The sequence below is a fragment of the Eublepharis macularius genome, chromosome 2 (genome assembly GCF_028583425.1).
Source record: "Eublepharis macularius isolate TG4126 chromosome 2, MPM_Emac_v1.0, whole genome shotgun sequence".
Taxonomy (NCBI): Eukaryota; Metazoa; Chordata; class Lepidosauria; order Squamata; family Eublepharidae; genus Eublepharis; species Eublepharis macularius.
Window position 1 is genome coordinate 147,864,978 of NC_072791.1, and position 25,561 is coordinate 147,890,538.

General features: G+C 42.7%; 1 protein-coding gene across 1 annotated transcript; it reads left to right on the forward strand.

The window, feature by feature from the left end:
- The first annotated feature begins 12,134 nt into the window (after window positions 1-12,134).
- Window positions 12,135-23,816, forward strand: CABP2 (calcium binding protein 2). Its single transcript, XM_054972283.1, has 7 exons — window positions 12,135-12,176; window positions 14,970-15,137; window positions 16,441-16,471; window positions 17,371-17,505; window positions 21,041-21,150; window positions 22,951-23,098; window positions 23,791-23,816. Exons 1-7 carry the CDS (start codon window positions 12,135-12,137, stop codon window positions 23,814-23,816), a joined length of 660 nt encoding a protein of 219 aa, XP_054828258.1.
- The last annotated feature ends 1,745 nt before the right edge of the window (window positions 23,817-25,561 follow it).

Sequence of the window (25,561 nt, forward strand, 5' to 3'; positions counted from 1 at the left end):
GAAGTGAATCCAAGTGTGAACCATGCTCAGATTTATGCCAATGCAGTAAAACAATCACACAGGGAGTGTATATTTAAAAGTTATTGTGAGAGCTGTTTTGTGCCGTTTTCTAACGAACTAGCAACAACCAGTGTTTACGAAACTTTATGGGTTATTAATCAGCATGCCATTTATCAGTAATGTTAAGCTATATAGTAGTACAGGGATCAAGTATGTTTAAGATTAACCAAGTTTATTCCAGACCGCACCACTTCAAATACATAAGAAATAAAATATTACTTGGGTATTTATAACTAAATTTGTGTGTTTATACGTTTTTATTGTATTGTTTTATATATTAATGTTTTAATATTCAAATGTTTTCACGTTTTTGATGTTCAACACCTTGGAGACCTGTTTGGTGGAAAGGCAGTACAGAAATGTTTTAAATAATAAAATAAATTCACAGGATAAAGGGGAGGTGTCATTCAGGTGTGAATCCCTCTGTAGGGAACTGGATTAGACCACACCATGGTCAATAATAAATGGTGAGAGAAGTTACAGTTTCAACTATGCAAATAGGCTTGCCTTTTTAAAAATTTATTTATTTATTTATTTATTTATTTATTTCTAACTGAGACTCAAGGAGGATTACACAGTATGAGATTAGTACAATCCGTATCAAGTACATTTCCATACAGTATCAAGGACATTTCCATAAACAATGCCATAGGGTAAATAGATACAAGTTTAAAAAGACATAGTGTTAGCAAGAATCCAATACAAAGTAGAAGAAAATACTGAAACAGAACATAATTGCTTCTAGGATTGACATTAGACAATTTAAAGCACAGGTAGTACATAGGAGTACTTATTTAAAGCAACAGATAATATGTAAGGCAACATAATGGTGAAGTCTATGGTCCCTTGCTCTTTTGACATAGTTTGGCTCTTTACAGTGCATTCCTGGGGAGAACAGCAAAAGTGCACAAGGAGCTAACTAGTTTCTGTGGTTTGCTCTGATGTTCCCAGAACCTGATTTGCTCCAATATTTCTGGAAAAGTCAAAGTGAGCTTTCCCACGGTGTGAGAAGTAGGATTACCAACCTCCAAGTGGGGCCTGGAGTTCTGGAATTACAGTTGATCTCCAGATGATAGAGATCAATTCCCTTGCAGAAAGGGCAACTTTGGAATCACTTTCACGCTGACCTCCCTCTTCTCCCCAAACTCTATTCTCCCTAGACACTGCCCCAAAATCTCCATAAATTTCCCAAGCTGGAGTTGGCAACCCTAATGGGAAGGTACAGATTTCCAGACCTCCCTGTTCACATCCAGCAAGGTTTTCCCTCCCTTACCCCTCCTGTCCCACTATCAGCAAACTTTTTAAAAACGAAATCACTAGTAGGCATATTGCTATAGCATCATTGTGGGAGAGATGGGTATGAGGGAGTAGGGTGGGAAAACTGGAGAATCATTGCATGTGGACACTCCATTGCTGCTGTTTCTCTCTCTAGTTGCCCCCTCCCACCTCTGGTAATAGGTCATACCAAGGACAGCATCTGCAAAAGATTTCAGTTGATGGGCAGGTTTAGGTGGGAATAGGTGTTCTTTCAAATAATCTGGTCCCAGACTTTAACTTTAATTGAATTTTTATACCACCCATCTCCTGAAGGACTCAGGGCGGTGTACAGCAAAAATAAAACATACAAATATAAAACAATAAGAATATAAAATATAAACATATTAAATAGTTTAACTCAGAAAAAGGACAACTCAATTAAAACACATTTAGGCCAGACTATGTAGTACTAAAGGATAAGAATCACCATTTTGAATTGTGCCTGTAATCAAATGGGCAGCACATTGAACTATGAATTTGTGTCCACAGAGGTGGTGGAGGATTGTGTACCTGGTACTTCATGGATGGATGTGGGATGTGCCATGATGGCATGAATGTTTCTGTTGACGTTCTCTTTCTCATCACCAGCACTGGTATATGTGAGTAGTTAATGCTGTAGTTCCTGGATGCCACAGTTGAATAGTAGACATCACTGAGGGGTCATGCATTTATTGACCACAGTGGATTAAGGAGATGAGAGTACCCATTTCTTACCATGCAGAATGTTATATGCTTTCCCCATCTATAGGCATGACTAGATCAACATGAAGATCCCTCTGATATTCCCTTTCACATTTTCTCCAGACCATGCAAGCTTATCAGATCCTACTCCCACCATTGCATCCTCTGCCATACTATTTGTTTGTGTCTGCAGCTACCTTGCCTGCTTCTCCACTGGGAACACTCCTTAAAGTCCACTTCTGCAAAGCCTTCCCTGAATCACTACAGGAGCACAATTCTGCTTTTGCTATTACTAGTTAATCGTTTTCTACTAGCCACCCTTAATCTCGTCACCTCTTATTAAGCCTTTGTCTTCCCCACTCCATTCTGGAATGCAAACCTGGGTGGCTCCCTTCTGTGAAGTTCCAGTACATCACTACTGCCAAAAAGCATTGTTATTAGCAGTAACTGCAGCAACAGTAAGTGAAGAGGTGACCAACCACTGCTGTACTCAGGAATACAGTGCAGCCTCAGCCAAGACCATGGAGGCACAATGCTCCTTGTGAGAGGTAACTTATTCATGAACTCTTGCAAGCTTCCATCTCTCTCTCGGGCATTGTTACTGCCTTTCCCATCTGCCTAATTTGTCACTGTTTCCCCAAGCTCATCATCCCCCTTGCTTTGCAGATGGTGTCTCCATTGGGGAAAAGTAGGACGATTAATAATGAACTGTTTTCCATTTGGCTGACAACAAAGGAGGTTGACAAACAACATTTCCTTAGAATCTAGATGTTTAAATCAGGAATTTCAGATAGATTGCTCATCAGAGCAGGAAAAATATCTGGCTAGGACATTCCTTGACAAATAGTTAACAATGGATTGATTCTTTTATGCCCTTTTAAAATCCTGATATTTTTGTGTGTGACATTTTACCAACAAGTGCACACAGTTTTGATTTCCAAGTTATATGTTGCAATTTTTTTCTGCAATTAGTTGAATTCATACACAATCCAGGTCCCAGTTCAGTTGGACTTGCCCACATGTGATTCCTGTATGACAAGTTAGTCAGTATTAACCCTTGTTGATTTGAGTGATACTTAATGCAACTAACTGGCTGGTTTGGGGCTGCAGCATCTAGCAGTATACCAGTTGCTGTACAATTTGGGCCCCTGTAGAGCACAAGAGCTTGCCTGGTGGGAACACACCAGCTGTGCGCTGGCCTATGAGACTTTTTGCCTCCCTGGCCCATTTCTCGGAACTCCCCTCCCCCACTGGTCATGTGAGTCACAGCGGGGGACAGAGACTGGGGACAGAGGTTCCCTTGCTTCCACCAGAGGACCTGGCAGCCCTAATTCCCCCCAGCAGGGTAAATAGTGCCCCCAGAAGCTGTTTTGGACTAGCAAAATGGCAAGGGGGGAAGTCTAAAGCCCCTTCTCTCCCCTTTGACACAGTCCTGATCTTGTGATGGTTGGGAAATTAATTCCCAGCAGCTGCCATCTGACTTAGAGAAATGAGAGTAGGGTCAGCAGAACTTCAACTCAACTCATTTAAAAAGCCATCATGACTACTTTTGGCTCTGACTGGCAGTGGTTTTCCATAATCTCAGGCAGAGGTCTACCATGTCACTTCCTATCTGATCCTTTTAACTGCACATGCCTGTGATTGAACTTGCGCGATGATATCACATCCCGGAAGTGATATCATCATGCAGCTCCAGGAGCAATTTGTGCATATGTGGACAAGAAGAAAAGGTGAATGTCAGGTGTCCCCCCTCCCGCCTGGACTGTGGATGGACCTGGCAACCCTAACTGGCAACCAGGGTTGCCAGATGTCCAGTATTCACCTCGACAGACTGGTATTTTGGGAGACTGTCTAGGGGAAGTGTTCCCCAAATATCAGACACCTGGCCCCTCCCCCCTGACAGCTCCATTGCCCAACCCAAGTGCCCAGCCTGCCTCCTGTGGCTGTGCGGTGCTGCTTGGGACTGCCCAGCCACTGTGGTGCCTGAAAGCGGGTTGTCACAGTGATGTCACTTCTTGTAGTGACATCATGACACTGGCTGCGTGTAGTTTTAACATGAAAGCTGGGTGCTACCCTCTCTCCCTGGGGTCTGGTATTGTTCTGGACCTCATCTGGCAATCCTACTGTCAACCAGGTTCAGGAGTCAGCTCTAAGCCATCTTGTCCCTGGATCATTTAGACCTTCAGTTACAAGGATTCAGACTTGGGAGTTCTGTTTAGAATTTTGTGGTTTGACCTGACAAGGGAACATCCAAGTTAAGGAACCAAAGCCTGTTAAAGTATTATGGGTTAGCTATTTAGATTTTATAATTTTCTTTCCTATCTTGCACAGTTTCTATATTTGCAATCTTTCTCACAATTCTTAATAACCTTTATTAGTTAGGCTTGGAGGCTTCAGTCTGATTCCAGTACCTTGGCCTAATTGGTCTTACCTACCAAATAAATGTTTTCGTGGAACTCAGTCTGCAGATACCCCACCTTGCAAGGCTGGCTTCTTGATTAACACCCAGAAGGGCTGGAGACTTTGTTTCCTCCATCTCTAAGCTTAGGGTTAGTTAGAAGGAATAGATGGCAGCTCGTTACCCCAGGCAGCAAGGACTCTTGCCCCCTACAAGTATGTTTTTCTTTTGACCCCCCTTCCTGGTTCCTTGATGATGTGTAACAGATGGCACATGCATTTTCTGATTGACTGAACATATTCTTCATTACCAGTACCCTAGCATGTGGAAGAATGTCTCCTAATGACACCTTTGGCAACATTATAGTGATGGGGGCGGCGGGGGGGGGGGGAAGAATACCTGTTAGGTGTAAATCCAGTAGTTGACACTTTCCCAGCATGAAAATTGTGATGGGAAAGCTCTTGATCTTCCTGCTTACTCTGCAGCTCTTAAAGGAACAGGAGACACATTACCCGCTGCTATCCAGTAATAAACCAAGGAGAAATTGATATTCTCTATAGGAAAATGTGTTATCTAATCTACTTCAGGAAAGGAAGATGTTTTCCATCCCCTTGTGAGATAGAAGACAGCTTGTTCCCCAGAGAATTCTTTCTGCTTGCTTCAAGAGTGTTGAGACCAAACCTGTTCATTTGGGCATTGTCTATGATTGGTGGGGTCTAGTTACCACTGTTGCTGGAACTGGGCCAATTTTGTTTTGAATAAACCATGAGAGGTCTGCACAACAGCACTGAGGGCAGCATTGCCAGGAATCTTCATCTTTGCTGTCCACAGGGCCTGGGAAGCAGCAGGTACCACAGGTGAGGCCCAACTTATTGAGCTTCTCAGGGTCCTATTGAGGGATATGTTAGAGACAGACCATAAAAGGAGTGATACAAAAAGTCCTGGGAATCAATATCAAGGGAGTAGGAAGGAAGGAAAGCACTTAAGAAATGTAGCTATGGAGACGCTAGAGGGGGCAGCGAGGAAGGAAAATCAACTTAATAGAGATGGGGTGTTTGTAAGCTGATGGGAGAAAGAAGAGAGGCATGAGACCCGTTCAATTAATCCTAAAGGTATCTTTGCTGCCTTATTTGCTTCCTACCTTCCTTCTGACAGGGAACCCTACCGCTGCTCCATCTGTGTGTCTCAGCCTCTTGGGTTTCTGGCTGCAGGGGGTTGTTTTACCTCGTTTGTATCATTAGTGAAAAGCAGATCCAAGCTGGGTCGTGTGTCTGACCTGATAAGCTCAGATTCCCTCGCCATCCTCCTCCTTCTATCTCACTCTATGCAATAAGATGACTTGATTAGGTTTGCATGGTGGGCTGGGGAAGAGCTGTTGGAGAAGCAGATGCCCCATCCCATGCCAGTCCAGGGACCTGGGGAGCACAGGGGTTGATCCATTAAGCAGATTTGCTGAGAGCAAAGAGAAAAGGTGCCTACAGGAGTGAAGCAAGCAAGCAAGAGCACAAGAGAGAAGTTGAAGGACAAATTGGAAAAGCAGCCTGAGAAGGAATGTAGGAAGGAATAAGGCAGGGAGTGAAAGAAGGAGGGATATAGAAGGGTGTTCGTGGTACCTTAGAATCAGGAAACTAGAAGCATGGCAATCAGCTGGGGGTGGAGGGGAGTATGTGTTTGAGAGGGAGAGAATGCAAATGAGACAGTGTGTGTGTGTGTATGAGAAAAGTACAAGAATATTTGTGGCAGCTCAGCGCAGTGTGACTACCAGGAGGGGAACAGGGCAGAAAGGTGAGCCACAGGGAACACTATGGAAGTACAGCATCAAGAGAAAGCTATAGAAAGCCAGGAATGCTGTCTATGAGGGAGACATAGAAATGGTACCAGCAGAAAAGGAAAGACGCAGTCTGAGAGGGAATTAAGTCTTACCAAAAGAAGGAAGAGAGGGATACTAAACGCTCCAAGGGAGAAAAGTGGCTGTTCTCAACATGTTCTTTTTTCTCCGGGAGACCCAACGCATGAGCAATGAGTCACCAGAGTTGCACCCATCCCAAGCCCTTTCTCGAAATGGCTTGCACCAGCGTTTCAAGAATTGGCATTCCCGCAGGACAGGTAGACAATCCCAAGAAGAAGACAAGCAGCCCATGGAGCAACCCAGGTCCAAGAGCACTTCAGAGGCAGCAACAACAGCTCCTTTGGCAACCCTGTCCAGCGCCCACCATGAATTAGAGGAAAAGAGACCTGGAGCCAGTCCCAGTGACGAGCTGTTACAAGGGGCAGGAGGAAGAGTGAATTCAGTTCACACAGAAGAAGACTGCCCAAACTTCTGGAATATGAAACCTGTCATCACCGCTGTCTTTGGGCAGGTAATGGGAAAGGGGCAGAGAACACATAATAAGGTAACAGAGAAGATTGAAAATGAGGTAATGGTTAAAAGGTGAGGATTCGGTGGAAGTGGGATGTTCTGAAATAGGGGATATTCCCCTTTGGGCAAGGAGATTTTGTAGTAGCCCTGGAGAATTCCAGCCAGTTCCTGCAGAAAATTTAGCTTCTTGCCCTCCAACATATGACTAAAGACCAAGTTTTCCACGGCAGAACATAATATTGATGCCCAAAACACAGGAACAAGCCTAGTGATATAGAAGAATGAGTCTTGAAAAGGGGCCCTTACTTATAACATAGGCCTATCCATCTTCCTAAATCCAGGGAAGGCCAATGAAGAAGCCTCCTAAGCCCAGGATCTGTGTTGAAGGCTATATAGTTGCCAACCTACAGGTGGGGCTTGGAGACCTCCTGGAATTACAACTGATCTTCTTGGGAGAAAATGTCAGCTTTGGAGGGTGGACTCTATGGCATTGCAGTGACGGAGGTCCTTCCCATCTCCAAACTCCACCCCCTGGTATCACTCCCAATTCTCTATGAATTTCAGAACCAGGAGCTGGCAACCTAGAAGGCTAGCATCAGTTAAAGATCCTTGCTATCACCACAATCTCTGAGGAAGCCTTGAGAGCGAGCACTTAATCTGGGACTGTTGATTGTGGTTTTAAAACATGGTTACTATAAAGATGACTGAAATAATATGTGAATAAATAATCCCCGAGGAAATCATTTGCAAAGGCAAGCATGCAGAAACCTACATCATGCCAGCCCGCTGCTCTAATGAGGCCTCAGGAGCTGGACCAAGCCATACTATTTAACAACACAGTACAATGGTCAATTTTTTACCTTAACATTCACAGATGTCGTGGTGAGGGGAGGCTGGAAATAGTAGTTGGTTGTAGGACTGGCCCAAAGGGATTTTGACACATTTGGCAAACTGTTACTTTGGCTCTCCCCCCACCCACCCATTCAATATAGAAAAAATAAGCTAATATGTCAAACGGAGAAACGAAATTCCCTTCCATCTAATCTGGCACCCTTGGTGATTGCCTGGGTGATTGTCTAGTTCATCTCTATGGTTGACCTTGGTTGAATGATACTGAGCAGCAATCAAGGGGGAAGGAGCCCCACTTATTAACCAAAGAGCATTGAGAGGTGGTGTTGGAGGTGAGGCAAGCTCATCCAGCACTCAGCAAGCATACAGCCACTAATTACTATACAGCAGCACCTCCCTCAGGACAGCCATTGTACACACAGGCCTTCTCATGCCTCTAATGTCCACGGCTAAGGATCTAGGTTACCAGTTCTTAGACTGGCAAGCCTAGTAATATGGCTGTGCTGTAAGGAACGGCTCAGAGAGATGCTTTGGTAAAGGGACAGGAACTGTATACTATACAACTGTGGACTGTATTTTGCTGTATGCTCCCACTGGGTAATTTCCACATCTTTTACATGTCACGTCAAATGTATTTGTTTTGACATTTTCAACTCTGTATTTAGATTTATGTTTGAAATCACTTATGTTTTGTTTCAGTTCTGTTTTTGGATTTATGTTTGCTTCTATATTTCTGCCATCCATAACCCTGTTGTGTTATTTATTGAATGTCCTAGCTGTTGATTGTTTTTACTTGTATTGTGTAATCCATGTTGAGTCTCAGTGAAAAAAGGAGGACTATAACAAATAAAATAAAAGTAACAGAAAAAGAGCAAAAAAAAGCTAAACGGAACCAATATACATTCCAGTTTTTCAGGTCAGACAAAACCTTTCTATAATTAGGCAACAATACAGTAATAGGGAAACAAATGAACAAAATCAAGATAAAAATGGTTTCAATATAGCAACTGAGTCTGTGACTACACATTTTCAGTGAAGTGGGCATTGCCCTACAGATTCTTTGCACACTACCAGTGACTGTGGAAGAAGGTGAAAGAAGTTTCAGCAAACTAGCACTCATCAAAAACTTCAGGTGTTCTACAATGGGGCAAGAACCATTAAGCCACCTAGCCATCTTGTCTATTGAGTATGAATTTGCAAGACAAATTGACTTTGGGGGGCTAATTTATGATTTTGCAATGAAAAAGGCTGGAAAAATAAAGCTTCAACATTAATTGGCCTAATATTTGAGCCACATTGGCACACTAGAATTGACAAGATAAATTTTTAGTGACTAAAAAGTTATCAGACTTGTAGAACTTTCAGGATGGGTTTTATTATTAAACAAAAGTAGCAAAAGAGGGCATTTTTCAGAAGTGTAAAATATGTTAACAGTAATTTCATAACTAAAACAAACTTTTTTCATGGTTCATGAGATTGTATGTATGTGATAAAGGACTGTGGTGTGGTGACTGTGTGGAGTGCATTATATACATTTGTACTGGGCTTGTAAATATGTTTGGGCCCTGTCCACAGATGGTATAAGCCTCAGAGGCAGAGTTCTGAAGCTTGATCAACAAAGTACTTCTGGTTACTTTAAGTCCATCAGATAGCTTCTATCTAAGTTGAAGAACATGTTAATTCTTCCATTTAGGCACTGTGTAGGCTGCTTCACAAATTTAGTTCAGTTGTTTTTTTTCAAGTTCTTGCCAAAGTGCAAATGCACATGAAACTGCATGTACTAGAGTTGCCAGCCTCCAGGTGGTGGCTGGGTATCTCCTAGAATTACATCTCCAGGCCATAGAGATCAGTTGCTTTGGAGGGTGGATTCTATGGCATTACATCATGCTGAGATCCTTTCCCTCCTCAAAACCCTGCTTTCTCCAGGCTTCACCCTCCAAATCTCTAGGAAGTTCCCAACTTGGAGCTGGTAACCCTAGCATATACTGAAGGGTCTGTAACATCATGAAACCAGGAGGGGTATTTTTTTGTTGTTGCCATAAAGGCCCTTTCTGCACGGTCATTTTACAGCATTTCATATCCCATTTTGCATCCAATGTTCTCCAGAGTTCTACATGTGCAAGGGAGTCATGGGGTGCTTATACATTTGTCCATCTTTTCCCTGCTTTCCCCCCCCCCCCATTCCATGATTTATTTTTAAAGCTGCTGCCAGCTTCAGCCCCCACAAAAAGCAGCTTAAAACAGACACTTTTGTCTGGAATAAGAAAGCAGACACCAAATCACCTTGAAGTTGTGCAGTGCAAAATGCTAGGAGCCCAAGCTGATTCAGTTATGATTGGCATGAATACACAGTATTGTGGGCTTAATGTGTGCCGTACGGAATACGCCCCTGTTGCTGCCAACTTATGGTGACCCCATGAGTTTTTCAAGGCAAGAGATAGAGATGTTTTGCCATTGCCTGCCTCTGAGTAGCGTCCCTGAACTTCCTTGGTGGTCTCCCATCCAAGTACTAACCAGGGCTGATCTTGCTAAAGATCAGGCTAGCCTGGGCTATCCAGGTCAAGATGGGAAACTGCAAGTATCAAAGTGCTATTGTGAGCTTTCTCACCCCTTTCTTTTTAGAAAGTAAGCTTGTGGGAGGGTCCTAGTAGAATGAAAAATTCCCTGTGCTGGGCCTCATCTGACAAGCATAGCCACTGTGGCTTTATTTTTCCCTCCAATTTTAGAATTTCTAAGCCTAGAGCCAATCATGGGAACACTCAGCTTGTTGGTCATAAGGCACATTTTCTAAAGCTGAAATTGTTTTGCCATCCACAACTTATTCTGATGTCAAATATTCATCGAAAGAATGCAAAGAAGGAATTGTTGGTAACATTCTGCAGCATTTGCTGTGAGCATTTTTGGCAGAAGCAACTAAAAATACCTGTAAAATATTGAAAAATCTGGCATCTTTTGTGATTGTCTATTTGTAAAAAGATTATTTCTTGGCTTTTATGTGCTTCAGGTGGGTTTTTTTTAAAAAAGAAAGTTGAAGGTAATATATGCTGACATCTCTGCTCACTATAAAGTTGCCCAGCTCCAAGTGGGGCCTGGAGGCCTCCCAGAATTACAATTAATCTCCATACTACAGAGATTAGTTCTCCTGGAGGAAATGTACCTTTGGAGGGTGAACTGTATGGTATACCATAGAATCCAAGATAAATGGAAGTCCCAGAGTGATATCACATCACTGCTTTGGTCTCACCTCCCGCAAACTCTACATGCCCCAGGCGGCTCCACTCCTAAATCTCTAGGAATTTCCCAACCCTGAGTTGGCAACCCTACTATAGATAACTGCAAACCCTGTTTGAAGAGGTGGGATAGAGAAAAAAAAAAGACCTTTTATGCCTTGAGGAATAAGGCTTTAACACACCAATTATAAGGGGGGAAATCCATTCGAAATAAATGTTAATAGGGTTCCAAGTGCTTCAGAAGAATCTGCTGTTCTCTTGTTGAAGGAAATTGTGGAGTGGACCTTATATTTTTGGAGATTTTCAAGGAAAGTGAGACAGGCAAATGTGCTAAGAAAGACAACCAGATCTTAATGGTGATTTTTACAATGAACCTGCAGAACCCATAGCCATTTTCATAAATGATGGAAAGGATTCTATTTAAATTTCCCAGATCTGACTATATTAAAAGAGTAATTAAGATAGGAGGTTATATTTGAATTTCAGATGGCTCTTTTCCAGTTTCTATCTGGTAACAACATTTACAAGTGAGGCATTAGAGATTAGAAGTTATTCTTAATGTCACTGACGATAATACCCTGGGAGTCTATAAATACAGTGGATTCCTCTAGCTGGTTCACATCTTGTAGGCTACCGCTAAGTCTGACTGACAGTCTGGGGAATGCAGGCCCCTCACCTCATTTCCTTTCCCATCCCCCTTCCCTGCCCAGCAGTGTTGTCAGAGCTCAGCAAAAGCAGCCACTCCCTGGAGCAAAGATTGGAAAAATCTCTTTGATTGTCACAGGAGATTATGGCCTTCCTGCTCTTAGAGAGGGGAGGTGTTGGTGGACCTCAGCCCCTTTGACGGCTCGCACATCTGTACCTGAGAGGAATTTTTGGATGGAGGCAAGAAGAGCAAAGCAAGGGTGGGACTATGCTTGCTGGAGTGCCACAGGCCTGAACTGTTTTAAAGAAGAGCTGCCTGTCCCCCATTTTCTGCTTTAGCACCATCTCTGATTGAGTTGCATATAATCCTAAGGATTATGGCTCCAGCCCACGCCCTCCCCCTCTCTCGCTCTGTTCACTTTCCCTTAATATTCTGGAGATATTCAACAATAAAAACCCTGAAAATCCCCAAAGCGTCTAAACCTCCCAGGAAGAGAATCACTTGTTACTATTAAAAAAACACACACCCTGCCATCAGCATCATCTGCCTCCAGCCCCATACTATGCTCTGCAGGATGGGGGGGCTTTAGCAGCCATGGGCAACTGCACCAAAACCCCAGGCAGGCGGTTCTCCAAGGTAGGGGGAGAGGCTGGTGGGAGGGTAGCCCAATTCATTTTTGTGTTGAGCCCTGCTGTATTCCTGTCTGTGGCTGTTTTTTCATGTGTCTGTCTGTACTTCCTTCATTTTTCGGACTCTATGTTGAGCTCTGTTAGTGGCCAACATCCTGGGCTTGTTCTCATGTACCTGAGAAGACGCAGCAAGAATGTGATACTTGGTGGCTAGACCTCTGTAATACTGTGCCTGCGACTACCCAACCTCAGGTTCATGTGGTGCTGGGCCGATTCTGTCACCCTCAGGTTCTCTCCCTTAGGAACCAGATTAATAGAATGAGGCCAGGTATTTACTTGGGTGCAGTGGGCTCAAAAGGTCCCTTCTCTCGATCCCTCACCTACAATTATTCCTCCTTAGATCAGTATCTGAAATGAAATCCTGACATTAAGTCATAATTGACTTATGATGACCCCTGGTGAGATTTTCATGGCAAGAGACTAACAGTGGCAGTTTGCCATTGCCTGGCTCTGCAGCCCTGGTCTTCCTTGAAAGTCTCCCATCCAATTACTAACCAAGGCCAACCCCGCTTAGCTTCTAAGATCTGACAAGATCAGGCTCTATTGGGCTAGCCAGGAAATCGGTATCTAGGTTCTGATTTATCCAAGCAAGACTATCGCTCATTGCCTGTCTCTCCCTCCCCTCATCATTCTTTGAATATGTTCTTCAAGACCTAAGTTGGGTTTAGATAAATTGAGGTACAAGAAGACTTATATTTCCATGTTCAAGAGAATATAGACATTGTGGGAACTAATTATGGCTATTAATGGCAGCTGCCATTCCTATATGTTCTCAAAAGTCAAATTCTCAGCATCTGAAGCTGAGAGGAACTCTCTGTATGGTATATAGGTACCTCTTTCTATAGCAGTACCAAAGTATGAACTGAGCAGGGGCATGCATTAGTGTATCAGTGCCTGTTTGTACACATATGTAAGTCTTAGGACCATCATATGGGTAGACATAATCTGAAGCAGTAGCATTTTGATGACAAGATATGAGGGAAATAATATTATCAGTTGATCAAGGGAAGGAAACAGTTGATATGCACTGTGTATGCTCACTTAGGAATAAGTATGCCCTGGAAAATGTTGATGTTATGCTAGAACCACTGGTCACTCTAGAACAGTGGTGGGCAAATGGAGGGCCAAGGTCTAGATCTAGTCAGCCAATCAGTGATTTACATCCTTGAACCCAATGGCAATCTTAGAGAAGGCTGTTCAGATTAATAGAAAGACAGGTTCTAGCCTGCAGAACAATCACTATTGTGACTTTTCAGACCATTATACATTTTTTTCTCGAGGGTCATTGCCCAGGAGCAAGAAGATATGATACATGCATTAATTGTGACTTTTAGGACATACTTGAATCTATGTCTTTCCTGGGGATGGGAGGGAGTGGGAGTGGGAGCTTTGGCTAGTGTTCCTCTAGCTGTTTCAGGGTCATTTTTCTGAGGCAAGTAGGGCTACAGAGAAAGAGACATTTAAGTTTTGTATACTGAATCATTGGAATAGGGCTGAGGGCTGAGTAGGTTAACAATGGTATAACCTTCTCTCAGTAAGCATGTTTGTGTCGTTATCAAGGCTCTATCTAAATCACTTCCATGGCATATTGGCGAAACAGGCAAGGCTGGGCAAGAAAGAAAATATTAAGCAATATGTGCATGCTTGTGCCAGTTCTAGGAAATATTTTGCCAAAGCTTTTGTATGTGTCAGGGTGCTATTTGTGTAGCAGCATGTGAATATTTCTCAAAGGAATCTGGGGGAAGTGTGAGGCACAGAGGAAGAATTCAGATGGTCATTTACTAATGTATAACTTATCATGGTGGCAGTTCAGCTAAATTAGTAACCATATCTGTATCATTCAGTTGTACGTTAAGGAGAATTTTGTTACACATCTTGCAATTATTTGAAATGCAAATAATTCAGAAACTAACAGTGAAATCTTTTTATCATGTGGGCCAATGATCCTAATCAATAGCTCCCCACATGGCTGCACATCCTCCAGGATAAGTTAGCACTTGGTAGAGAGTTACTGGGATTTTTATTCAGAAAGAATAAGGGGTGTATATACCCTAAATACGTAGAGCAGTTTTATACTAATTTCATGGTCAAAACTTCCTTCCAACAATCATAGTTTGGCGATATGCTGAGAATTCTCTGTTAAATATCTGTACAGTTCTCCATGGAGAGGTGATGACTATTTGATTAATTTGAATCAAGAATACAGATCTGCACTGACAGACAGAAATTGATAAGAAGTGTTAGTATAGGTCTGCTTTGGCATATTTCTGTATATACCATTTGTAGTGTACATTGCTTGTCATTGGTACAGCTCACTGGTGCATTTTTGTGGATGCCATGAATGTAAGGGAGTGACATGGCTATGATCTTAGTGTAGGTGCATACCTGCACTCCAACATGGATCAAGGCATGAAAGTGTTGTAGTTGCTGCTTATGATTAGACATCAGTGACTCATGATAGGGTTGGAAACTGTGTGCAAATCTAACTATAGTATTTACCTAGTGGGTTGTGGTGTTGAGTCAGTGAAAAACGTTTATGAGAGAGAAATGTGAAGGTTCCTCAGGCACTTATTTGTCTGTCTTCAGTGCACCGCCAGTTCTCTTTTGTCTTTAGTAGCAGATTCTTTACTTCCTTAGATTTTCATGGGTGGGGGGACATGGGCCTAAGCATCCAGGCCTTGCGGGAAAGAGGGGATTAAGTTCTCTAACCAGATGTAGCTAATTGCAAGCTATACTACAGGAGAATAAGCAGCCCTCAGAAGCTCCAGGCTCTCCAGCTTCCACCAGCGACCTGGACGATATGGTTGATGGCACACAGTATCCACCATTGCAGAGTTACTCAGTGCTGCACGGCTTGGTGGGGCCAGCCTGCATCTTCTTGCGTCAAAGCATCGCCATCACACAGATCGTACGTATTGTGCTTCCACCATCCCATTACTTATATGGCACATCACAGCATGGCCTCCACCACTTCATAGTTTGAATGCCACCCCATCCCACCGCTCAGCAAAGAATTCTACACCAAAGTGTAGTTCAGGTTTCTTCATGCATCCCTGTTTCCTCCATGGAATTTAATCTCCACATAGGAATAAGTATGTCTATTGTAGCATATAAAGTACAACATGAGTGCCATAAGTATGCAGTGGGCAGCTGACAAGTGCAGTGGCTGTTCAATCCATGTATTTGTGGAAAAAATATTAATGCCACAACTCATGTATTACAGCATATAAATCTTTTCTTACATGGAGACTGGCTAGTGGAGAGGTTGCTTCATTGAATCCATTTCCCACAGGATAAGAGCCAGACAGTAAGTGGTCTGTTTTGATGATGATGTCAGTTAATAATACTTAGTAGTAATATAGTGTTCAAGAAAATCCAGAGTGCTTCATATACATTATCTTGCTGTAATCTTTACAACAGCCTTTTAAGATGATTGAGTGTGAGGGCTTAACAATGTAGTGCTCGGCGTGTTGACCTAGAGCTGGGGAAAGCTAAGTTATATCTCTACTCAGCAATGAAGCTTATGGGTGACTTTGGGACAGTTATTTCTAATCTTATCCTACCTGACAGGGATGTTGTAAGGATAAAGTTGTTTTCCTCCCAACCATGTTTGACACCCTGGAAGAAGGGCAAGGGTAAAAATCTAATACATAAATAGTATTATCCTCATATTGCAGATGAGGGGTGGAAATGCTGATGCTGGGAGTGAATGGGATCATGAGAGAGGCCAGAGGGCTTCCTGATTGGTGGCTCAAACTAAATTACTCTGCTATACCAGCTTTTAACCACAGGACTCACATATCCATTAGCTCTGCATCTAGGATCTGTGACTAGAAGGACAGTTTTCGCTCCAAATGTGTGTGTGTAGAGAAGAGGAGGGACTTCCCTTCATCTATCATCATCATAACCTGAAAGGATACTTGCATGGAACCCAGTGGTGGTGCAGCATTAAACTGAAATCCTAGGCCAGTTGATTTAGGAATAAATCCCACTGAACACAATGAAGTCTATTTGCAAGTAAATATGCATAGGATCAGGCTGCACAAGGGAACAGAATTATTAGAAAGAATAGGCTGTGTGAGAGATTTTCTTGAGGCTTATTTTTGGGATACAGAAATCAGTAGCTGAAAGTATTAGGCATCAGAATGGGTGAGGCTAGACAGAGTAGCCATCATTCTTTTAATCAGCCTCTACTTTCTTTATTTTCCCAGGATAGAGATCTGCGACCAGAAGAGATTGAAGGTAATATGAGCAATACCATCACCATATTTTTCTCCTTGGAAGGCCAGGGCTCTTGTCTGCTGCCACCCCTTGAACCATTGTTCCTAAAGGGACCATTCCAACCCCTCTTTCAGCATGGCTTGGTGCAATACTAGCCCAGGAGATTTAAAAACAAGACAACCCAGGAACTCCTTCCTTCAATGTGGTGATGTACTGAGTTGGTACATCCTTGCAAGCTGCATACCACCCAAACTGTCCCATTAGAAGTCTACACAGACTTGAAGAACCTCAGGATCCTGCTCATGGCTCAGTCCCTATGAGGGAAACATACCAAGCACATCCTACACAATGTCCTCTTTCCGTAGATGTGGCTTTGTGAACATCTGGGTTTACACTAAAGTATCAGGTCCTGAACCAGTAACTTCCTAGGTCATCCCTTTGAGGAGGGGCTCTGATCAACCAAGTGGCTGTGTGTCAATCTGCTTACTTGCCTCCATTTTAATGCTGTCCCTTGCCTCTGGGACCTCTGGGATATCATGCACCACTTTTCTCCCTTGCCAGTTCTTGGCCCATCACCCGATCTGGAGAGAAGCTACCAGATACCTGATTTTGCTTACTCAGTCACATTATGCATGAAAGTTTAATTAGAGCTAACACAAAGAATCCTGTTCCTGTACTCTTCTAGACACATCCATAGCTCTGCAGAAGAGCTCAGATCCAGCTCCAAAAAGAAATGAGTATTGTTGAAACACAGTACCTCCCTTGCCTACATAGCACATACTTTAATCTACTGCCCAGTTTCCCCCTTTTATTTATGTGCTGCCTACAAGGTATAGCTGAAGTTCCTGATTTGCAAGGGTAATCAACAGACTTGGAAGGATAGTGAATAAGAGTCTTACTGTCAGTTTGTTTTCTTCCAGAGCTAAGGGAAGCTTTCCGGGAGTTTGACAAAGACCATGATGGCTACATCAGCTACAAGGACCTGGGAGAATGCATGCGAACAATGGGCTACATGCCCACCGAGATGGAACTCATTGAACTGTCTCAACAGATTAGTAAGTGCCTACCACTAGTAAATCTACTGATGTTCCAAACAAACCTTGCAGAACAGGGGGCTGTGCCAGCTTACTAGGTTTCCAGTTGCATTCAATTTAGTCGGTACTCCTGGTCCCATACCTTCCATTGCTGCCACTGTATGATATCAAGAATTAACTTTGGCTGCCCAACTTCCCTTGGTCTTGTAACAAATGAAACATTTTGACCTCTTCCAACCCTGCACTTGTGCAGTAAAGGAAATTGTCCATGTCGTTTCTTATGTACATCTCACATTTATCTACTTTCCTCAGTTATATTTTCTGACATTCCTGGACCTTATCACAAATAATAGTCTCTAGCTCATATGTGTAGGGATGGAAAGACAATGACAAACCAAAATGGAAGGAAAACCCCAATATTGCTTTGACTCCCATGTAGCAGTTATCAGGAACTGCCTCCTTTCTCTTAGAGACCAGATTCTTATTTCATAGGGAGGAGTGTGGTTGCTGTTTTTTGGTATCTCCATTCCATCCCTATGGAATAATCTAAAAATATAAGAGAGGTAGGATCATGAAAGAAGAGCCATATGACTTCTACCTTCTGGTAAGGTCTTACTTTATCCTATTCCTACCCCTCCTTTGTGGCTCCAACGACATGTTCATCTGGCTAGTAGTGTGATAACTGTGATGCTCCTCTCTTATCAGTGACCCCATCTGTCTGCCATCCTGCCAGCTCCCTAGGCAGGTGTCCTCTGGCCTCAGATGGGCAAGGAAGGGGGTTGCACCTTGTTCCTTCTCCTGCCCTGGAGAACTCCTCCTACAGCATCTCCTGGCAATTCCTACAGCATCTTTTACAGCATCTCCTGGCAATTCCTCCCCACCTTTCACAGGAATCTGACTTTAAAGGATCCCCCTTGCCCCACCTCCCTGGATCTTCTCCCAATCCTCACCCAGCCTTCCTGAACGGCCCTTCTCCCAACCTATCATATAGGAAGGCTGGGTAGACTCTGCAGTCTCTTGGTCCCACCCACTCCATCCCAGCCCAGGGTGGGGCATTAGTTCTGTTCTCTTCCTGGCTCGCCCTGGCTGCTTCTGGGGTCTCTCCAGTAGCTCCTTTGGCAGCTTGGGGCTGTGCCTGCCCAGTTCATGCTGCTGGCAATCTCCAGTGGACCTGTCTGAGGTTGCACTGCCTGGGCAACTGCAGGAGAAGGGTGAGTCTCCTGGGTGGCTGTTCTTTGTGTATTAAATTCCAGAATTTTTGTACTAATGCACAAGTTCACCATAGGTGAAAAATGTTTTTATTGCATTCCAAAATAATTCTAATGGTCCTGAAATCTTAGCTAACCTGACTGGGGTCAGATGCTATCTATAAAAACACGTTTAAATAGTTTTACCTAATTCCTGTACTTAGAGAGATCTTTATAATATCCTTAAAAGTTTCCCCCCAATTTTCTAATGGAACCAACACCCCTAAATCTATTTTCCATCTCTTTTTATAATCCTACTGTATTTGGTTATTTTCTTGTAAGCATGAGTACACCAAAGCCAACAATCCTTTAGCTTGCCCTTGAGTGGTAAACACAACCAGATATGAACCTGGGCTAGAGCACTGCAGGAAGGAATATTAATCCCCCCTCCTACATGTACATACTGTTTCTCTGATAGAAAATCCCCCTCCCATTAAATCCAATTGGAAACAAAGCATATGTGTCTAATTTTCCCCCATAAGAGTTAAAACTAGCCTGGAAAGCATTTTTGATTGACGTGATGGCATGGGAGGGGGGATTAAGCCTCCCTGTTCCCCAGTGCTACAACCATAAGCCCCCCTCGCGCACACAGAATATTTAATCATGAAAATCAAGCATCATATATAATTTGGCCCTGAAGAGAAGATTCAAGTCCAGTAGCACCTTCAAGCCCAACAAGTTTTCCAAAGTATAAGCTTGGCTCTGGGTTTCCCTAACTCCATGGGCATTGGGACCTCCCAGAACCCTTGATCTTCACATAGAATATAGCCAAGTAGCATAATAGCACTACCAGTTTACACTCATGCATATGCACAGTAAAACAGAAAGTCTGTTCATTGACTAAACATGCCCTAAACATGCCATGAGATATAGGCATCAGGTCCTTAGCTTTATCAGAACTTACAAATCTATGGGGGGAAGGAGACCTTTAGTCTTAGCAGACAGTGGATATGCTCCAGAAGGAGGAAGTAGATTTTTATTGATGCTCTGCTTGTTGGACATTCAAGCAAAATGATAAAAAGCATTTCTTAGTAGACCTAATCTGGGCGAAACAATACCAAGTAACAATTATAGTCTATAAATGTGTTCTGGAGAAGGTTGTTTACTAGAACCCAACAGATGAATAGGGTCAAAAGCATTTCTGTCTGCTCAGAAGGTGATTTGTTACAAGTTTTGCAGAATTAGGGTCAAGAAGGGTTTTGCTTTGGTGGGGTTATATAGCATCCATCCATCCACCCACCCAGAGCATAGTAGAGTCCTCCTCAAGGAGGCTTATACTTAAAACAACACAACAATATAAAATTAAGCCATTAAAAACAAGCCATTGAACATGAACAACACAAAAACTATCAATAAAACAGAAGCAGACCATTTTAAAAGCTAGTAGGATAAAATACCTAATTAAAAACCTGGGCCATTTATTTATTTAATTTACTTATACCTCTCCTTTCTTCTCAGCAGGGACCCAAAGTGGCTCACATAATTATCCTTACAACAGCAACTTCGTGAGGAAGGATAGGCTGAAAGTGTGTGACTGGTCCAAAGTCATCCAACAAGCTCCCGTGGCAGAGTGGGAATTTGAAGCTGAGCATCCCAGATTCTAGTCCAGTACTCTGACCACTACATCATGCTAAAAGATGTCTTTTAGCCTGGTGGCTAAAAAGTAGGCACCAAGTGAGCCTCAAGGAGGGAGGGCAGCATGACAGCTGAGAAATGCTAGACTTTTTTCTCACTTTTTATGAGCATGTTTTTCCCTTTTTAATTAGCAAACAAATAACAAAATTTTCAACAAACTTTAAGTTAACAGACTAACAAAATTTACAGAGTTAATACAGTCAGTTCATTCCAAGAGATCCAATTTACTTCAAATTGTGTCCTTTCCTCTTTGTAGAAAAGTTAATCATCATAAAGGTTGCGTTATCAATCCACTCTTTTATACCAGGAGCTACGTCCTTCTTCCAATATTTAGAAATAACTTTTCTTGATATTAATATCAATAATATCTTGAAATTATTTCTTAATATTGAAAAGGTCATTCAACAAAAATATTTGGTCATATTAATACTTAAATCTATAGAAATTATCAACTTTTTGACTGCTACCAAATCATCCATACGTAGCCTGCTTAGAATGTACCCACTGGTGATTTGCATTCATGTAAATGCTTTAATGTCTGAAAGAGGGGGTGGTTTGGAAATTAAGGAAGTGGCAGCATAGGTTGAAAAAAGCCCTGTTTGTGACTCTAAATCAACCCTTTGTATAATAAGCTGGTGTTGACCAGTTTTGAAATGGTCTTTCTTTATCTACAGCTGGAGGAAAGGTGGATTTTGAAGACTTTGTAGACCTGATGGGCCCCAAGATGCTGGCAGAAACTGCAGACATGATTGGGGTAAAAGAACTGCGGGATGCCTTCCGGGAGGTGAGAGCTAGCTCTGGGGGCAAGGGCAGATAGCATCATAGTGTACAAGTGTGTGTATGGGGGTACTGGAGGATTTTCTAACATAACTAATTTTTCACTCTCCTGAAGGGCCCTACAATAATATTCCCAGACAGCATAAATCATTCTCTACCATATATCAAAAGACTGCACTTGTCACCCAAAGAATTTTTGAGCTGCTCTCCCACCATTGGTATGCATGTGTGCAAGTCAGCAATGTAATTTTAAATGCACTTGCATTAGTTTTTAAGAAAATTGATTGATGTCCAGTGAGGAAGAGAGATTTATAATCACATTTCAACCTTCTTGCATTTTGTGATCAGTCTAAGGAAACACAAATGCACATTTTTGGTCTGTCACTAATCATTTTTCCTTTGTATATGTTTGAGAATTTTTTTTCATATTTTAACCACTCCCCCTTATACGTGTGTTGGAAAGCTTTTCAGTTTCATCAATGCATATTTTCTTCCCTTCTTTGGTGATTCCATAGACATTCCTTTAACATACTTTATACTATTTCCTTCAGCCACTTCCTCCCACTTCTATGCTCTCCCATGAATTTGACAAGGAAGGGGGAAATCCTTGTCAGTTGCACCAGTGATGGGAACATTTGACCTGTCCACTCTTCCTTGTTACTATCACTGCAGCTGATTTGAGAAAGGGATTTGGGGAATTTTTAAAAAAGGTTTGTGTGCACATCAGACTGGTGTATTTGGATTATTTCAGTAAAACTGACTTGTAGTGAAACTGACAAGCTTTCCCTCTGACTTTGTCATTTTTACTGGAGACTAGAGGAAGGTGACAAAGGAAATGATGGTGAGGTTGGCTAGGATACCTGAGAAGCTGAATCCAAGTCTAATCACAGAGCAGCATGAATCAACATCCAGATGGGGGAGTGTCTTCTCCCTCACTAGCTGGAGGGAGTATGGTGACCTTTAAAGCAACCCCTTTCCTCAGCTAGTGTTAGCCCATATAGTCCTGATATCTGGGATCCATATGGAATTGGAAAAGAGAATGTAACTTTGCAGAACTGCACAACCACCAATTGCACTGTGCTCTTGAAAAAGAGATTACAAAACAGGAGTTCAGCTTGCGCCCTGTTGAGCGCATGGTGGTCTGTTATCTTCCCTGAGGGTTGGACATCTCAGCTGCGGTTTCTCCCGGTGGGGAATTGGTCTCAGGAACATTTTCATCATAGACCACTGCAGACAAGAAAAAAGGAATACTTTCTACAACATTTGAAAGTTGGGACGTTACACCCTGTAAGGGGAGGACTTTTGGTTTGTGCATTCTTTATAGTGCTTACTTAATAGCTGTGAACAGCAGCCTGAACTTGGAGATATATATATAAAGTGTTTGGCTTATTTTGTTACATTTATGTGACTGTATAATGATTGTATGGGTCTGTAGACCTTATTACTGTGGGTTGGTTCCTTTTTTGTGTGTATTCTGGTTACCACACAGTATTGCCCTTCCTATTGCACATGGGTTCAAGTAGCCGGCTCAAGGTTGACTCAGCCTTCCATCCTTCCAAGGTTGGTAAAATGAGTATCCAGTTTCCTGGGGGTAAAGTGTAGATGACTGGGGAAGGCAATGGCAAATCACCCTATAAAAAGTCTGCCATGAAAATGTCGTGATGCGACATCCCCTGTGGGAATTCCTTTAGGAATAGTGGATAATGATGCTGTCCATCAGGCTCAGGACAGTGAAGCAAGACAGGAGACTGGAGGATGTGGCTGAAGGCTCAACATGAGCACAAATGAGTTTTTTATTTCCTTCTAGTTCGACACAAATGGTGATGGACAGATCAGTGTAGCTGAGCTGCGAGAAGCCATGCGGAAACTCTTGGGGCAGCAACTAAATTACCGTGAGGTAGATGAGATCCTCAAGGATGTTGATCTGAATGGAGATGGTCTTGTGGATTTTGAAGGTAAGAGCCAAGACTTATGCCCTTCCTTCGTGCTCAGTTGCTTTCACCTCTAGATTGGGATGCGAGGCCTGAAGCTGGGAAAATACTTGGGATCTGCTTTTGTCTTTTGGAAAGGAATGGAGCATAGATGGATCTGGGAAAGAAAGTTTGCCCTGAACATGGCAAATACCCACCCTCCCATACAACAATCTGAAGCTGAATTAGGCCCCCATACCCTATAAGTTGTAGTTTTAAAAGTGCTAGGAGCTTTGGATGTGGAATTCCAAGCTCACATGTGGCTTGGCCCTGTGACCCAGGGATATCACTTTTATTTCAACTTTTGAGAATATGGTGGGGAATCAGATTATGAAAGTGATGCATGACATCCAGGATTCCAATTTTATTTCAAACTAGCAAAATACCTATTGGTATGCCCATATATTACTGTGAACCATCACACCCCCTTGAAGCAGGGGCAGATTTTGCTTCTGTCTTAATAGTGTATCCATCTATAACATTTTGGCTTTTTCATGCTATAGTGTGATGGAAAGTTATTGGAGACTGGCTTAAACAGGCAGACAAGCCCCAGTCCCTTAAGCAGTCTCTGTATGTGTTTTAGGGTTTGTCTATAAAATGAGGCAATGGAGAGTATGCCTCCTAGAGTTTGAGTAGTAGCTGATGGCATATGGTCTTCATTTCATATCTCCTTGTAGAATTTGTACGGATGATGTCTCGTTGAGAGTACCTAGTAGCAGTCCAGGACAGAAGTGCCTTATGGAGAGGAGGGACTTCAAGCTGTCACATGCTGCCACTTCAATGGATCTCACAACTAGGACCAAGGGCAGCATGCAAGCACTTCCCATACAGCCTGTACAAACAGCCGCTCCTGAATCAAAGGACCAAAACCAGCTTCATAACCATCAGTGATGTCCTGGACCAGATCCCAGGTTGTTACCTGATCTCCCAGGAACATCTATCCCAAGATTTCTGTGACTCTGGCTGTCATCAGATCATGCCTTGTTTGCTGTAATACAGACCCTTCACTCCAACCAGAACTTAATGAGGGAGAACAAATCTCATGAATTGTTTTGTGCATGGTTTTGCTTTATTAAGCACCTGCAGTTGTGTGAAACTTTCCAAATGTCTCTTGTCCTTCTGTTCCTGCTCTAAATGATGTTTGTGTCTAAGAAAATGTAATTTGTTCCCCACGGAGGCCTGAATACTGCTTCCCATCTCTGGAATGTCATTGTAAATGATATCTTAATTTGCTGTTCTTCCCACTTGCTGAGGAAGAGGAGAAAAAGCAATGCCCAGTAGTGGCAGTGAGCTAGTAATTCAAAGGAGAAAACATTATTTTTAGCTGATGCTGCTGTTAAGCTGACCATAGTGATCAAGTGGGATCCTATGTTTTTTGTGAATATTTATCAGGAGTACCAGATAGCAGCTGTGATATAGAAGTGTTCCTGCAATTGTATAGCTGGGAATCTTGAAGGCTATGTGTTGCCTCTTTGCCCTGTATTTCTGCTTTATGGGGCTATATATAGGTCATGTTGCTTTATAGCATGTCCTTCTGCTACTTAATATTTATTCAGAAAATGTATAGACTGCCACTCCAGAGACCTACTTCAGGAAGTTAAGCAGATAAAAACAATATGAAACATAAATCCACTAACTACCAATAAGCCCACTAGGGGCATAAAGACAGCATAAAGTGCATTAAAAATAGCAAAACACAGCATAAAAACAGCAGTAAAACCATTTCGGCATAAACAATAGTCATAAAACAACACTCTGGTGCAACACAGCATACAGGCCCATCAAAAGCCTGTGTAAATATAACTGTTTTGACCTGGTGCCTAAATAACAACAAGGTTGGCACTTGGTGGGCCTAAAGGACCCCTTATGCATTTCAGGGGCTACCATTGAAAAAGCCATGGCTCCATTTTTACCTCCTACAATCCTGTGGGCAGCGGTACACAGAGCAGGGCTCAACTGGCAGGCTGGTTAGTATAGGACAAGGTGGTTCTTCAGATATCTGAGAACCAAACACAGAGTTCTTCCATGGTACCCACAGGAACTTCCCTGGGTACCCAGCACGTGTTTCAGGCAAGTAGCGATGGCAAAACCAGTGACTGGCTGCCTTCATACAATTAAAGAGAATGTCTGCTGCTCAGTGCAGAAGGACTCAGGATCTGTGTTAAGCAACACCCACAGATCAGCGGTGAAGCAGTGGGTGTAGGAAGCAGCAGAGTACCCCTTTCCCTCTTTCTCTTCTTTCTATGTTTTATCCTTCCTTTCCCTCATTGGTCATCCTCTTCTGTGTGTGCATTATCTCCCTTGGGCTTCTGCTTTACTGATCTATACATAGGTCATGTTGCTTTATATAGAAACATATACAGAAACTTTGGGGTCTTCAGTTATTTTGATAAGCAAGGAGCATCTTTGATTAATCAACCTTTTTAAGTCAAATGCACCATCAGAGAA